We start from the raw sequence: 13,494 nt of genomic DNA, 5'->3' as shown, positions 1-13,494 counted from the left end.
AATGGTTCTCTGTGAACTATAAAAAGGAACATTTAATCAGAGCTAAGAAAAGGAGGAGTTGATAGCTAATTATTAAAGAAAACTAAGCAATTTACCAAGGCACTTTAAATTGCTTTCAGTTTTGGATTTCTTAATTCTAAAAAGCTGTGTGTATGTGTGCGTCTGTGTGTTCAGTCATATCCAACTCTTTGTGACCCCAGGGACCACAGCCTGCTAGGCTCCTCTGTACATGGAACTTTCCAAGCAAGAATATTGGAGCAAGTTGCCATTTCCTACTCCAGGGGCTCTACCTGCCCCAAGGATTGAATCCGAGATCCTGCATCTCTTGCATTGGCAGGCAGATTGTTTACCACTGAGCCACTGGGAATCCCCTGGAAAGGTATACAGCTGCTCAACTCAAGACCTCTGTAAGTGTCAAATTATCTTCCTAGAATCATTTCCTTCCCAAATTTATTTTTGGATCTGACAGTTAATATCTCCATTCAGGAAAACCTTTCTTTTGCACACTATGTTTTGACATTTGTTCCTAGATTTTTAACCCTGTTTTTTTAATTAATGAAAGTCTTAAACTTTATTATGAATTGTATGTGTGGTTAGTTAATAAATGTTTCTTTATTCATCTAGATTATAAGGTACATTTTTATACAAACTAATGGGTTTTTCAAGAAATGTAAAACACTTAGAGGCAGACAAAGAATAATTAAATAGTTGATAAATATTAATATACTTGAAATAATAATATTTGAATGAATGGATACACACAAAAAATATGATAGAATTCGAAGAGCCAGGAAGTTTTGCACAGAGAAAATTTCATAGATAAGGTCAAGATATATAATGAAGCATGACAAGTTTTGAAAACTGCAACAATTCCCTATGGCTGAACTTTAGTATAGCTACTCATTTATTAAATAACTTGATAAAATTATATTTCTCATGTGTCATATAATTTTGCAAAAGTAATTATTATATGTGTGTGCATACGTGTGATATAAATCTTTGAAGCCACCTTTTATTTTTAGTTTTCCTAGGGCATTTTTCACATCCTTGTTCCATAGGCTATAAATCAGAGGATTTGACATGGGAATCATAAGGGTGTAAAACAATGAGGTCATTTTATCTTGATCTAAAGGGTACTTGGCCTAAAGTACATAAAAAGCATAGTTCCCTGGAAAATTGCCACAGCAGTTAGGTGGGAGGTGCAGGTGGAGAAAGCTTTGAACCTCCCCTCAGCAAAATGGATCTTTGAGACTGCAAGGATGATATAACAATAAGAGACAAGAACTCCTGAAAAACTCCTCCAATTCAATAACTCCAAAAACAATAAATCCTGTCAATCCATTGACCTGTGTATCAGAGCAGGAAAGAAGGTAGAGTGGAGTTAAGTCACAGAAGAAGTGGTTAATCTCACTTGACCCAAAAAGCATAAGTGGAATGCTAATGTCGTGTGTATCAGAACATCTGCCAAATGGTGCCATTCCCCACCAGGTAAACCCCAGCCACGAGCAGGGAACATGCCCCACTGGACATGCTGACCACATAGAGCAAGGGGCTGCTCACGGCCTTGTACCGGTCATAGGCCATCACTGCCAGCAGGAGACACTCAGAATCTGCCAAGATACAGAAAACCAAGAATTGCAGAGCACAGCCACAGAAAGAGATTGACTTGTTCTTGGCAAATAAGTCCACCAGCATCTTGGGGCCAGTGGCTGTGGAATAGCAGAGGTCACAGAAGGAGAGGCGGCTGAGGAAAAAGTACATGGGTGTGTGCAGCTGGGGGTCCATCCTAGTCAGGGTTATTATTCCAAGATTTTCCAGAAGACTGATGGGATAAACAAGGAGAAACACGGTAAATAGGGTCACTTTGTTCTCAGTGTTCTCAGTAATTCCCAAGAAAATGAATTCATTCACAGAGGAACAATTGTCTCTGTCCAATCTTCTTTGTTCTTGTCTATACTCTCAGAAAAATATTTAAAAAAAATAAATAACAAAGATACATGGGTAGGTAACACTTCTGCACATCTGCAAAATATCATAAGACAGAACACATTTCTTTCCATAATTGTGTTTTTGTATTCAGAAAAGCATCCAGTCATGTGCCCACTCTTTAAAGAGGCAAAGCTATCTATTGGGGCTTCTCTGTTGGTTCAGACAATAAAGAATCTGCCTGCAACATGGGAGACCCAGGTTTGATCCCAAAGTCAGGAAGATCCCTTGGAGAAGGGAATGGCTACTCACTCCAGTATTTTTGCCTGAAGAATTCCATGGACAGAGGACGATGGTGGGCTACAGTTCTTGGGGGCCACAAAGAGTCCAACATGACTGAGTGACTAACACTTCTTCAGCTATTACCCAATAACAAAAATCGCCTAAAATAGACTGCTGAGAAACTGAACCAAATCTATTATGTCATTTATGTTACTTCCTACAAGGTCATGTTGGAGTCTGACTTTTTTTTAATCTCAATGGATATATTTGAATTAATTTAGACTGGTTCCAAATAGGAAAAGGAGTACGTCAAGGCTGTATATTGTCACCCTGCTTATTTAACTTATATGCAGAGTACATCATGAGAAATGCTGGGATGGAAGAAGCACAAGCTGGAATCAAAATTGCTGGGAGAAATATCAATAACCTCAGATATGCAGTTGCCTGGAGAATCCCATGGACGGAGAAGCCTGGTAGGCTGCAGTCCATGGGGTCGCACAGAGTCAGACACGACTGAAGCGACTTGGCAGCAGATACGCAGATGACACCACCCTTATGGCAGAAAGTGAAGAGGAACTCAAAAGCCTCTTGATGAAAGTGAAAGTGGAGAGTGAAAAAGTTGGCTTAAAACTCAACATTCAGAAAATGAAGAGCATGGCATCTGGTCCCATCACTTCATGGGAAATAGATGGGGAAACAGTGGAAACAGTGTCAGACTTTATTTTCTGGGGCTCCAAAATTACTGCAGATGGTGACTGCAGCCATGAAATTAAAAGATGCTTACTCCTTGGAAGGAAAGTTATGACCAACCTAGATAGCATATTCAAAAGCAGAGACATTACTTTGCCAACAAAGGTCCATCTAGTCAAGGCTATGGTTTTTCCAGTGGTCATGTATGGATGTGAGAGTTGGACTCTGAAGAAAGCTGAGCACCAAAGAATTGATGCTTTTGAACTGTTGTTGGAGTGGTGTTGGAGAAGACTCTTGAGAGTCCCTTGGACTGCAAGGAGATCCAACCAGTCCATTCTGAAGGAGATCAGCCCTGCAATTTCTTTGGAGGGAATGATGCTGAAGCTGAAACTCCAGTACTTTGGCCACCTCATTCGAAGAGCTAACTCATTGGAAAAGACTCTGATGCTGGGAGGGATTGAGGGCAAGAGGAGAAGGGGACAACAGAGGATGACATGGCTGGATGGCATCACCGACGCAATGGACATGAGTCTGAGTGAACTCTGGGAGTTGGTGATGAACAGGGAAGCTTGGCTTGCTGCGATTCATGGGATCACAGAGTCGGACATGACTGAGCAACTGAACTGAACTGAACTGACCTCTCTTTTCCTCTTCAAAATAATATGAACAAGACTCTAATGTATTAGAGATGCTGAGCTGTAGACAGGGCTAAGGATTCTCTCCACTTGAAAGTATTTACATGGAAACAAAATGGGATTACAGCTTTAATGTTTCTCACTACATGATTGGCTTAAGAATATTTGTATTAATTCCTGAAATAATGACCCTGTCACTGACTAATAATAATGATCACTATTTTGTTACTGGTTTTATGTTGTGTTTAATAGTTAGTGAGACATCTAAGTATTTTCAACCTTTATTCCTAGTAATTTATTATTGATCTGTCACAATACTCATTACCCCTTTGCAGAGATAGTTGTCAAAAATCAAGTCACTTGATGAGTGAAAGAAAAGATCTAAAAGGAATTGAAAACAATAGAACACATTTGCATCTGTTTGGATTTTAAATGGGCTCTAATATTATAAAATGGAAATGAGACAAGAGACAATAAATTCTTCTGAGATAGATACACACCCTCTCTCGTGGGCACTGCAATGAACACTGGGGTACACATATCCTTTCAAACTACAGCTTTATCTGAATATATGCCCTGGATTGGGATGGTTGGGTCATGTGCTAGCTCCATTTTTAAGTTTTTAAGAGACCTTCATACTGTTCTCCATAGTGGTTGTACCAATTTACATTCCCACAACAGTGTAGGAGGTTTTTCTATTCTCCACACCCTCTCCTGACCTGCCTCTTGACAAATTTGTATGCAGGTCAGGAAGCAACTGGACATGGAACAACAGACTGGTTCCAAATAGGAAGGAGTCTATTTACAAATAAAAGGAGTACGTCAAGGCTGTTTATTGTCACCCTGCTTATTTAACGTATATGCGGAGTACATCATGCGAAATGCTGGGATGGATGAAGCACAGGCTGGAATCAAGATTGCCAGGAAAAATAATATAACCTTATGGCAGAAAGTGAAGAAGAACTAAAAAGCCTTTGGTAAAAGTGAAAGAGGAGAGTGAAAAAGTTGGCTTAAAGATCAACATTCAGGAAACAAAGATCATGGCATCCGATCCCATCACTTTATGGCAAATAGATGGAAAAACAGTGGAAACAGTGGCTGACTTTATTTTTTTAGGCTTCAAAATCACTGCAGATGGTGACTACAGCCATGAAATTAAAAGACGCTTACTCCTTGGAAGAAAACTTATGACCAACCTAGACAACATATTAAAAAGCAGAGACATTACTTTGCCAACAAAGGTCCATCTAGTCAAGGCTATTTCCAGTAGTCATGTATGGATGTGAGATTTGGACTAGAAAGAAAGCTGGGCACCGAAGAATTGATGCTTTTGAACTGTGGTATTGGAGAAGACTCTTGAGAGTCCCTTGGACTGCAAGGAGATCCAACCAGTCCATCCTAAATGAGATCAGTCCTGAATATTCATTGGAAGGACTGATGCTGAAGCTGAAACTCCAACATTTTGGCCACCTGATGTGAAGAGCTGACTCATTTGAAAAGACCCTCATGCCTGGGAAAGATTGACAGCAGGAGAAGAAGGAGATGACAGAGGATGAGATGGTTGGATGGCATCAGTGACTCAATGGACATGAGTTTGAGTAAGCTCTGGGAGTTGGTGATGGACAGGGAGGTCGGGCGTGCTGCAGTCCATGGGGTCACAAAGAGTTGGACACGACTGAGTGAACTGAAATTAAGTGACACCCTCTCCAGCATTTATTGTTTGTAGGCTTTTTGATTATGGCCATTTTAACCAGTGTGAGATAATATCTCTTTGTGGTTTTAATTTGTGTTTCTTTAATGATTCACGTGTTGATAATCTTTTCATGTGCCTCTTGACCACCTGTATGTTTTGTTTGGAGAAATGTCTATTCAGATCTTCTGTGCATGTTTTTGTTTGGATTTTTTTTTTTTTGTATACTGAGCTGCATTAGCTGTTTGTAAATTTTGAAATTAATCCCTAGTTGCTCACATGGTTTACAAATATTGTCTCCCATTCTATGGGTTGTCCTTTCACTGTGTTTATGGTATCCTTTGCTGTGCAGAAGTTTTTGTTGTTGTTTTAGTTTAAATAGGTCCATTTGTTTATTTTTGTTTTTATTTCTGTTGCCTTAGGAAGTGGATACAAAAAAATATATTGCTGCGATGAATGTCAAAGACTGTTATGCCTATGTTTTCCTCTAAGAGTTTTGTAATACCTCATCTTATATTTATGTCTTTAATCCATTTTGCACTTATTTTTGTGTACAGTGTTAGAGAATATTCCAATTTCATTCATTTACTCTGGCTGTACAATTTTCCCAGCACCACTTATTGAAGAGACTGCCTTTTCTCTTTTGATAGTCTTGCCTCTGCTGGATTTATAGTCCTCAATTTTTATTTCAGAGTGATTTTGAGGCTTCTTAGGAATTACCTGACTGTGTAGTTAATTCATGCTTGCTATTAGCTCTAGCTTATAGTTATTAATATAGAAAATGCAGTGTGTATCATAGAATATAAAGGACCTAAATGCTCAAAGTTCTCTCAGTAAATATACAATAAATCTTAGTGTAATTGAAATAATATTTGAATGAAAGAATTAATCATAATATTTGACAAAATTGCAAAATTCTGGAAGTATTTGGCAAAAAGGAAGTGCTATATATTAGTTGTTATACACAATGAAAGCTGTGTTTTGGAACGGTAGTATTTTTAAAGATTATACTGTATTAAAAATAGTTATTCATTCCTTTAAAGTATTTGAAACAATTTCATTTCCCTTGGATCATGAATATAATTTTACAAAAACAACAGACATATGTATGTGTGTCTCTATGTTTATAGCACACCCTTTAAAACCACCTTTCATTTCCCAGTTTTTCAGGGCCTGTTTCACATCTTTGTTCTGTAGGCTATATAACAGAGGATTTAACATGGGAATCACAAGGGTGTAGAACAATTAGGTCATTTTGTCTTGATGTGGAGAGTAGGAAGTATTTGGCCTGAAGTACAAGAAAAGTACAGTTCCCTAGAAAATTGTCACAACATTTAAATGAGAGGTGCAGATGGAGAAAGCTTTGAACTTCCCCTCAGAATAGTGGATCTTCAAGATTGATAGGATGATATAATAAGAGAAAAGGACTCCTGAAATGGTACTCAGTTCAATAAAACCAAAAGTAGTGAATAACACCAATTCATTTACCTGTATATCAGAGCGGGAGAGGAGGAAAAGTGGAAGTAAATCACAGAAGAAATGGTTAATCTCATTTGACCCACAGAAACAAAAGCGAAATGATAATGCCGTGTGTATCAGAGCATCTGCCATTCCCACCGGGTAAACCCCAGCCAAGAGCAGGGAGCACACCCGCCGGACATGCTGACCACATAGAGCGAGGGGCTGCTGATGGCCTTGTACTGGTCGTAGGCCATGACTGCCAGCAGGAGACACTCAGAGTCAGCAAAGATACAGAAGACCAAGAATTGCAGAGCACAGCCATAGAAGGGGATTGATTTGTTCTTGGCAAATAGGTCCAAGAGCATCTCAGGGTGAATTGCAGTGGAACAGCAGAGGACACAGAGGAGAGGTGACCAGGGGAAAAGTACATGGATGTGTGCAGCTGGGGATCCATCTTAATCAGGAATAGCATCCCAAGATTTGCCAAGTGGCCAATGAGATAAACAATTAGAACCATGGTAAGTATGGTTGCTTTGTCCTCGGTGTTATCAGTAATTCCCAAGAAAATGAATCCAGTCATGGAGGAGCAATTCCCTCCATCCATTTTTCTTTGTTCTTGTCTAAGCTTTCAGAAAATGATCAAGAAAAGGACACATGGATGTGTAACACTTCTGCACATCTGCAGTATATCATAAGATAGAACACAATTCTATCTGCAATTGTCTTTATAGTCAGAAAATTATACATTCATGCACGTACTCTTTAAAAAGGCATAACTGTTATTATTCAATAAAAACATATACCTGGTATAGAACATTGGGAAACTGAACCAAATCTAAATGTAATTTGTGAGGCATGTTACTTTCTACAAGCTTGTCTCTGAGCCTTCCTTTCTTTACTTCAGAGAATACATTTGATGAATTTACCTGTCTTCTCCTCTTCAAAATAATGTGGTTGAGACTCTAGTGTTAGAGATACCTGGCTGTAAGCTTCAGGACTAAGCATTTTCTGTGAATATTCCTGTGGATACAAACCAAGATAACAATTTTAATATTTCTCAAAATCATGATTGTTTTAAGAGTATCTGTATCAGTTCCAGAAATAATGAGCATATCATGGATTGATCATAATGAAATAATTATGTTTCTGGTTTTGGTTTATGTTATGTTCGGTACTTGGTGAGACATTAAGCAAGTATTAATGAGCAGTTCTCTAGATGTGTATTTTTGTTTTGTCATAATATTAATTACCTTTTTGTGGGAATTGTCTGGTGCCAAAGAGTCTCTTTTCTCATTGAAGGGAAACATTTCTACAAACTTATTTAATACATATATTTTTATCTCTTGAGCTACCCTGTAGCTCAGATGGTAAGGAATCAGCCTGCAATACAGGAGACCCTGGTTTGATTCCTGTGCCAGGAAGATCCCTGGAGAATGGGTAGGCTACCCACTCCAATATTCTTGCACTTCACTGGTGGCTCAGATGGTAGAGAATCTACCTGCAATGTGGGAGACCTGGGTTCAATCCCTGGGTTGGGAAGATCCCCTGGAGAAAAGAACAGCTACCCACTCCAGTGAAATATAAAAAAGACTTTTTCTTTATAAAATGGGAATGAGATGAGTGATAGTAAATGCTGTGGGCTTCCCTCGTAGCTCAGCTGGTAAAGAATCTGCCTGCAATGAGGGAGACCTGGGTTTGATCCTTGGGTTGGGAATGAGCTCTTGGAGAAGGAAATAGCTACCCACTCCAGTATTCTAGCCTGGAGAATTCCATGGACTATATAGTTCGTGGGGTCACAAAGAGTCAGACACGACTGAGAGACTTTCACTTTCAATTGTTTCTGAAATATATAGACTTACCTCCATTGTGTTTCCTTGCATTTATATGTGTGTCACATGTTTGCACATTTGTGTGTCTTGCATAATATGTGAAAATTGGAATATGAATGACGTGTATATTTTTTAGACCTAAAGAATATGATATATTGTTCACATGAAGTTCAGTTTTTCACAGGTTGTTATTTGTAAGGTACTTTTGAAATAAAACAACAAGAACCTTCAAACTAATGTTTATACTTGGTGGTTGTTGTTTTGAGACCCCCTGGACTGTAGCCCACCAGGCTCCTCTGTCCGTGGGATCCTGTATAGGTTGATACAATCTGACCACGGTCAACATGAAGAATAACACAATTCAGCCCAGTTATTTAACCTGTGCCATTTTGAGATAGTGTTTATATAGCAAGCAAAAACTGAAGCAGTATGAACAGAATATAAGCAGAGGGGAAAAAATGTTTTGTTGATTATTAATTATTCCTGTTACGTAATTTTATGAAATCATTTTTAATGTTTTGCATTATTATGTAATGCTATGTATTATTATGTAATATAGATAGATGTTAGATTTATAGATGAAAGGAAGAAAATATTTGTAAAACATTTTTGCAACAAAGAATTTGTAGCTAGACTTACAAAAATGTTTATAAATAATAAAAACACAACCCAATTAAAAATAGGGACATGATTTGAACAGATACCTCACCAACAGATATATAAATGGCAATTAAATAATGATATAATAAATAATAATGATGAAAATAATAACAAACAGCAAAAATATAAGTTATAGAAATGTATTTTGAAATCATACATGTCCTTTTATGTCCAGGCTTCAAGTGACTGTTCTCTGTGGCGCTTCTGAATGTCATGTCAGTTGACCGGCCATTGAAGACACAGGTTATATGCTCAGTAGCTCATTGTGTTTCTGAGATACCAGAGAAGGATGTTCCATACTTTCAGTAATACTTTCACACATAAAAATAAAAGATAGGGAGGAAAACAAATACTCTGCTTGCAATTAACCTTTAGTCTACAAGATGCCACTTAGAAAAAGTTTTCAAATTAATTTGGATTAGATTGGGTATAGAAGGTTCTTGACTTGTTATCGGACAGCATTTAAGAAAAGGTATTTGATATTGTTTTGATTGCTTTCCTAGCACCCCTGCCTCACACCATCTTGTTGCACTTTATGTATTTTAATTGATTAAAGAAATATATGTATTTAAGATCTATCAAGTGTTTAAAATGATTCAGGCATGATTGTCAGCATTTAGTCAAACATGCAACAGTAATTGATGTAGGTACTATACTCTCCTCATTTTACAGGTCAGACAATTGAGACAGAAAAAATAAGTAACTTGATCAAAGTGCAATTGACTAGTTGGGTACAAGAGATAGCACAGAAACCAAAGGAATATGGCTTCCTCCCTAATCCAGTAATTTCATAAATGCAATCTTGTTAGTGAGATATTCTACACATGAAAACACACACAGACACAATCTCTGAGGTTCTTACTAAATCTTTTAAGAAAACCTATTACAATCTGTTCTAGCATTAACTCCCAGCTCCTAATGGTTGGAATTGACAGACTTTATTTTCTTGGGCTCCAAAATCACTGCAGATGATAACTGCAGCCATGAAATTAAAAGATGCTTGCTCCATGGGAGAAGAAGTATGACAAACCTAGACAGCATATTAAAAAGCAGAGACATTACTTTAGCAACAAAGGTCTGTCGAGTCAAAGCTATAGTTTTTCCAGTAGTCATGTATGGATGTGAAAGATGGACCATAAAGAAAGCTGAGCGCCAAAGAATTGATGCTTTTGAACCGTCGTGTTGGAGAAGACTCTTGAGAATCCCTTGGCCTGTAAGAAGATCAAACCAGTCAATAACAAAGGAATATTCATTGGAAGGACTGATGCCGAAGCTGAAGCTCCAATACTTTGGTCACCTGATATGAAGAACTGACTGATTGGAAAAGACCCCATAGCTGGAAGGACTGAAGGCAGGAGGAGAAGGAGACGACAGAGGATGAGATGGTTGGATGGCATCATCAACTCGATGGACATGAGTTTGAACAAGCTCCGGGAGTTGGTGATGGATAGGGAAGCCTGGCGTGCTGCAGTCCATGGGGTTGCAAAGAGTCAGACATCACTGAGTGACTGAACTGAATAGTTGGAAAGTTATCCAACTATTAGTTTGCAGCAATTTTGAAACTTTTAAATGTTTCTTTTATCTGGGGGCTATTAAATGTGTTTGGCTCTGTGAAAACAAGTGTTTGATAAAATGCTTGTATGAGAAATTGGGTATGTGCTGGCAAGGTTATTGAAGGTTCTTAGCTACAGTTTGTCCCAGGCATTGCAGGGGTAAAGAATCCGCCTGTCAATGCAGGATAAGCAAGAGATACAGGTTCCATCCCTGGGTGAGGAAGAGTCCCTGGAGGAGGAAATGGCAACTCGCTCCAGTATTCTTGTCTGGATAATTCCAAGGACAAAAGCACTTGGTGGGGTCGCAAAGAGTTGGACACAACTGAGCATACACACAGCTGGAGTTTGTAATCAGCGATTTAGATGAATCCTGGAACCTTATATCTCAGGAGGGATTTAGCTTTGGTTTTAAGACCCTTTTAGCAGCGTCTTTTACGTCTTTGTTTCTCAAACTATAAATCAAGGGATTCAGCACTGGGATGATGATGGTGTAGAACACTGAGATGATTTCTCTAGTGTTGGGAGAATACAGGTAGCTGGGTCGTGAGTAAATGAAGAGCAGAGTTCCCTGGTAGATGGCCACGGATGTCAGGTGAGAAGCACAGGTAGAGAAAGTCTTCTTCCTCCCGCTGGAAGAACGGATCTTTAAGACTGAGAGGAGAATGTAAAAGTAGGAGATGATGATGATGATGAAGCAGATAATTTCCACTGAGCTGCCATATGTGGAGAGAAGCCACTCATTAAGTGACGTGTCTGTGCACGATAACTTAAGCAAGGGAAGGAGACCACAGAAAAAATGACTAATGACATTTCTATCATAGCATTTCAGCAAATGCAAAGGATGTGTGCACCAGGGAACTCATATTGCCTCCAAAGTATGATAAGACGATATGCAGTTGCCCCAAGACATCACAGCCGTGTACAGTAAACGGTTACAGATGGCGACATAGCGGTCATACGCCATGGCAGCCAAGATAAAGGATTCAGTATCTGCAAAAGTACAGAAGAAATAGAACTGCAGGGCACAGCTGTGATAGGAAATTGACTTGTTCTGAGAGAGGAAGTTGACAAGCATTTTGGTAACAATGACTGAAGAATAGCAAAGGTCTACAAAGGATAGGTTACTAAGGAACAAATACATGGGGGTTTGAAGGTGCGGATCAACCCTGATTAACATCATCAAGCCAGTGTTCCCCATTAAAATCATAGAGTACAAAGTCAGAAACAGGATAAACAGGACAATCTGCAGTTCAGGATGAGTTGGAAACCCTAACAGAATAAACTCAGTCACCAAGGTATAGGTTCCATCTAAAAAGACCATATTCTGTGCTGTTTTCTTCTTATGAGAATTCTAACATCCTAAGATGCTATGTTGATAGAAAGAGAAAGAGAATAGATATAATTATAAGGTTATTTTATTGTTTCAACAAAAAAAAAAACAAGCAATCAAGTCAAGAGTCCCAGACCAAATCTCCTTCCAAATATAAATTCTGAGAAACATATTTCAGAATTTAGTAGCTTTATCTCATGGTTGATAGTTTATTTTATTTGTTTGATTATAAGCTAGTTCTTCCACTGGACAGACATGTGCAGATAACATCTCATATTTCTTACTTTTTTTAATTATCAAGTATAGACCTATAGCTAGTACAGAGGATTAAATGAATAATGAAGTAATAAATGAAATGATGATAAGAGGAAAAATATATCTGTTATTAAAAGTATGTTAACTTGAGTACGTCTTGTAATGATAATTCTAGAACAATGTACTCTTTCTGTCCAGTATTTAATAGATAGTAGTGTGTTGCACTCTTGACTGTAATTAGAGTGATGCAATGAGATATACTTCAGCTATTAAAAAAATAATAAAAGCAAAAATGATATTAGTGAAATGAAAGCAAATGTCAGTAAACATCAGCTGAGAGCATGTTTTAGTCAGGGATGAGTTTAAGGCAATTCCTTAAATCCTGTCAAGATACTAAGTGAAGGAGATTAAAGTGATTAACTGCTTTTCTCTTTGGCATTCTTTATCATTCTTGGCTTCTAGTAAGCACAGCATAAATATTAGATGACTGAGTAAAGTGGGCAAAAAATTAGTATTAAGTTAACTTCTCATCTTTAAAAATCACTCTACATAGCCTCCTCACTAATTATATATGTGAGCAAACAAAAATAGCTGTGTTTAATTTTTATCCTAATATAATTCAGGATAATTGAGTCTAAGAATTTTGTCAATTTCTATTTCTGTAATCTCAGAGATTTTCTGGAAGCAAGGAGAATTTGAACATGACTTTGAAATATAAGACTTTTTTATTGTACCCTTGAAAGATGACTTGGAAATCTATAAAACAAGCAAGTGAAACCTCCAATGAGCTTTGTTACTAGAGCCACAGTTGGCTAGAACAAATGGTTGGGGTCATCCTCTCACTTATATAAAAATATTGAGACAGCTACAGGGCTAAGAACTTCATTGTTGTAATATCATGTAATCACTAAAAGTATGCTATACCATAGGCACAGAAAAGTCTAAGAGAATTAGAAGGGTTAGGATGCTGTCTTATGTTATTACCTCAAAGAGTGTGAATGAGATGCGTACCTTGTTAAAATAGTAGTTAGTTTATTCTTATTTTGCCTGTTTTCAAGGTAATCAGAGTGTTCAGAAATGATAAGACCTAAATTTAGAGTTAATAAGCATTTGGTTAGAATCTCATATTAGCCACCTGGACTGTATGACCTTGCAAAATTATGTGTGTGTGTGTGTGTGTAAT

The 13,494-nt window shown here is 37.9% G+C and overlaps 1 protein-coding gene and 2 pseudogenes across 1 annotated transcript; all 3 read right to left on the bottom strand.

The window, feature by feature from the left end:
* Nucleotides 1-1,452: 1,452 nt before the first annotated feature.
* LOC147350638 (olfactory receptor 5W2-like) lies at nt 1,453-5,733 on the bottom strand. Its single transcript, XM_086362322.1, has 2 exons — nt 5,729-5,733; nt 1,453-1,951 (listed from the first exon to the last, which is right to left on the bottom strand). The coding sequence occupies exons 1-2, from the start codon at nt 5,731-5,733 to the stop codon at nt 1,453-1,455; spliced, it is 504 nt and encodes a 167-aa protein (XP_086218448.1).
* A 561-nt stretch (nt 5,734-6,294) lies between these two features.
* LOC147350637 (olfactory receptor 5W2-like) lies at nt 6,295-7,288 on the bottom strand (annotated as a pseudogene).
* Nucleotides 7,289-11,111: 3,823 nt separating this feature from the next.
* LOC147350636 (olfactory receptor 5I1-like) lies at nt 11,112-12,047 on the bottom strand (annotated as a pseudogene).
* Nucleotides 12,048-13,494: the final 1,447 nt, after the last annotated feature.

The sequence above is a fragment of the Bos grunniens genome, chromosome 20 (genome assembly GCF_055505025.1).
Source record: "Bos grunniens cultivar Pamir isolate PY7600 chromosome 20, Bosgru_T2T1.0, whole genome shotgun sequence".
Classification (NCBI taxonomy): domain Eukaryota; kingdom Metazoa; phylum Chordata; class Mammalia; order Artiodactyla; family Bovidae; genus Bos; species Bos grunniens.
This window is presented reverse-complemented; position numbering and strand designations above follow the sequence as displayed.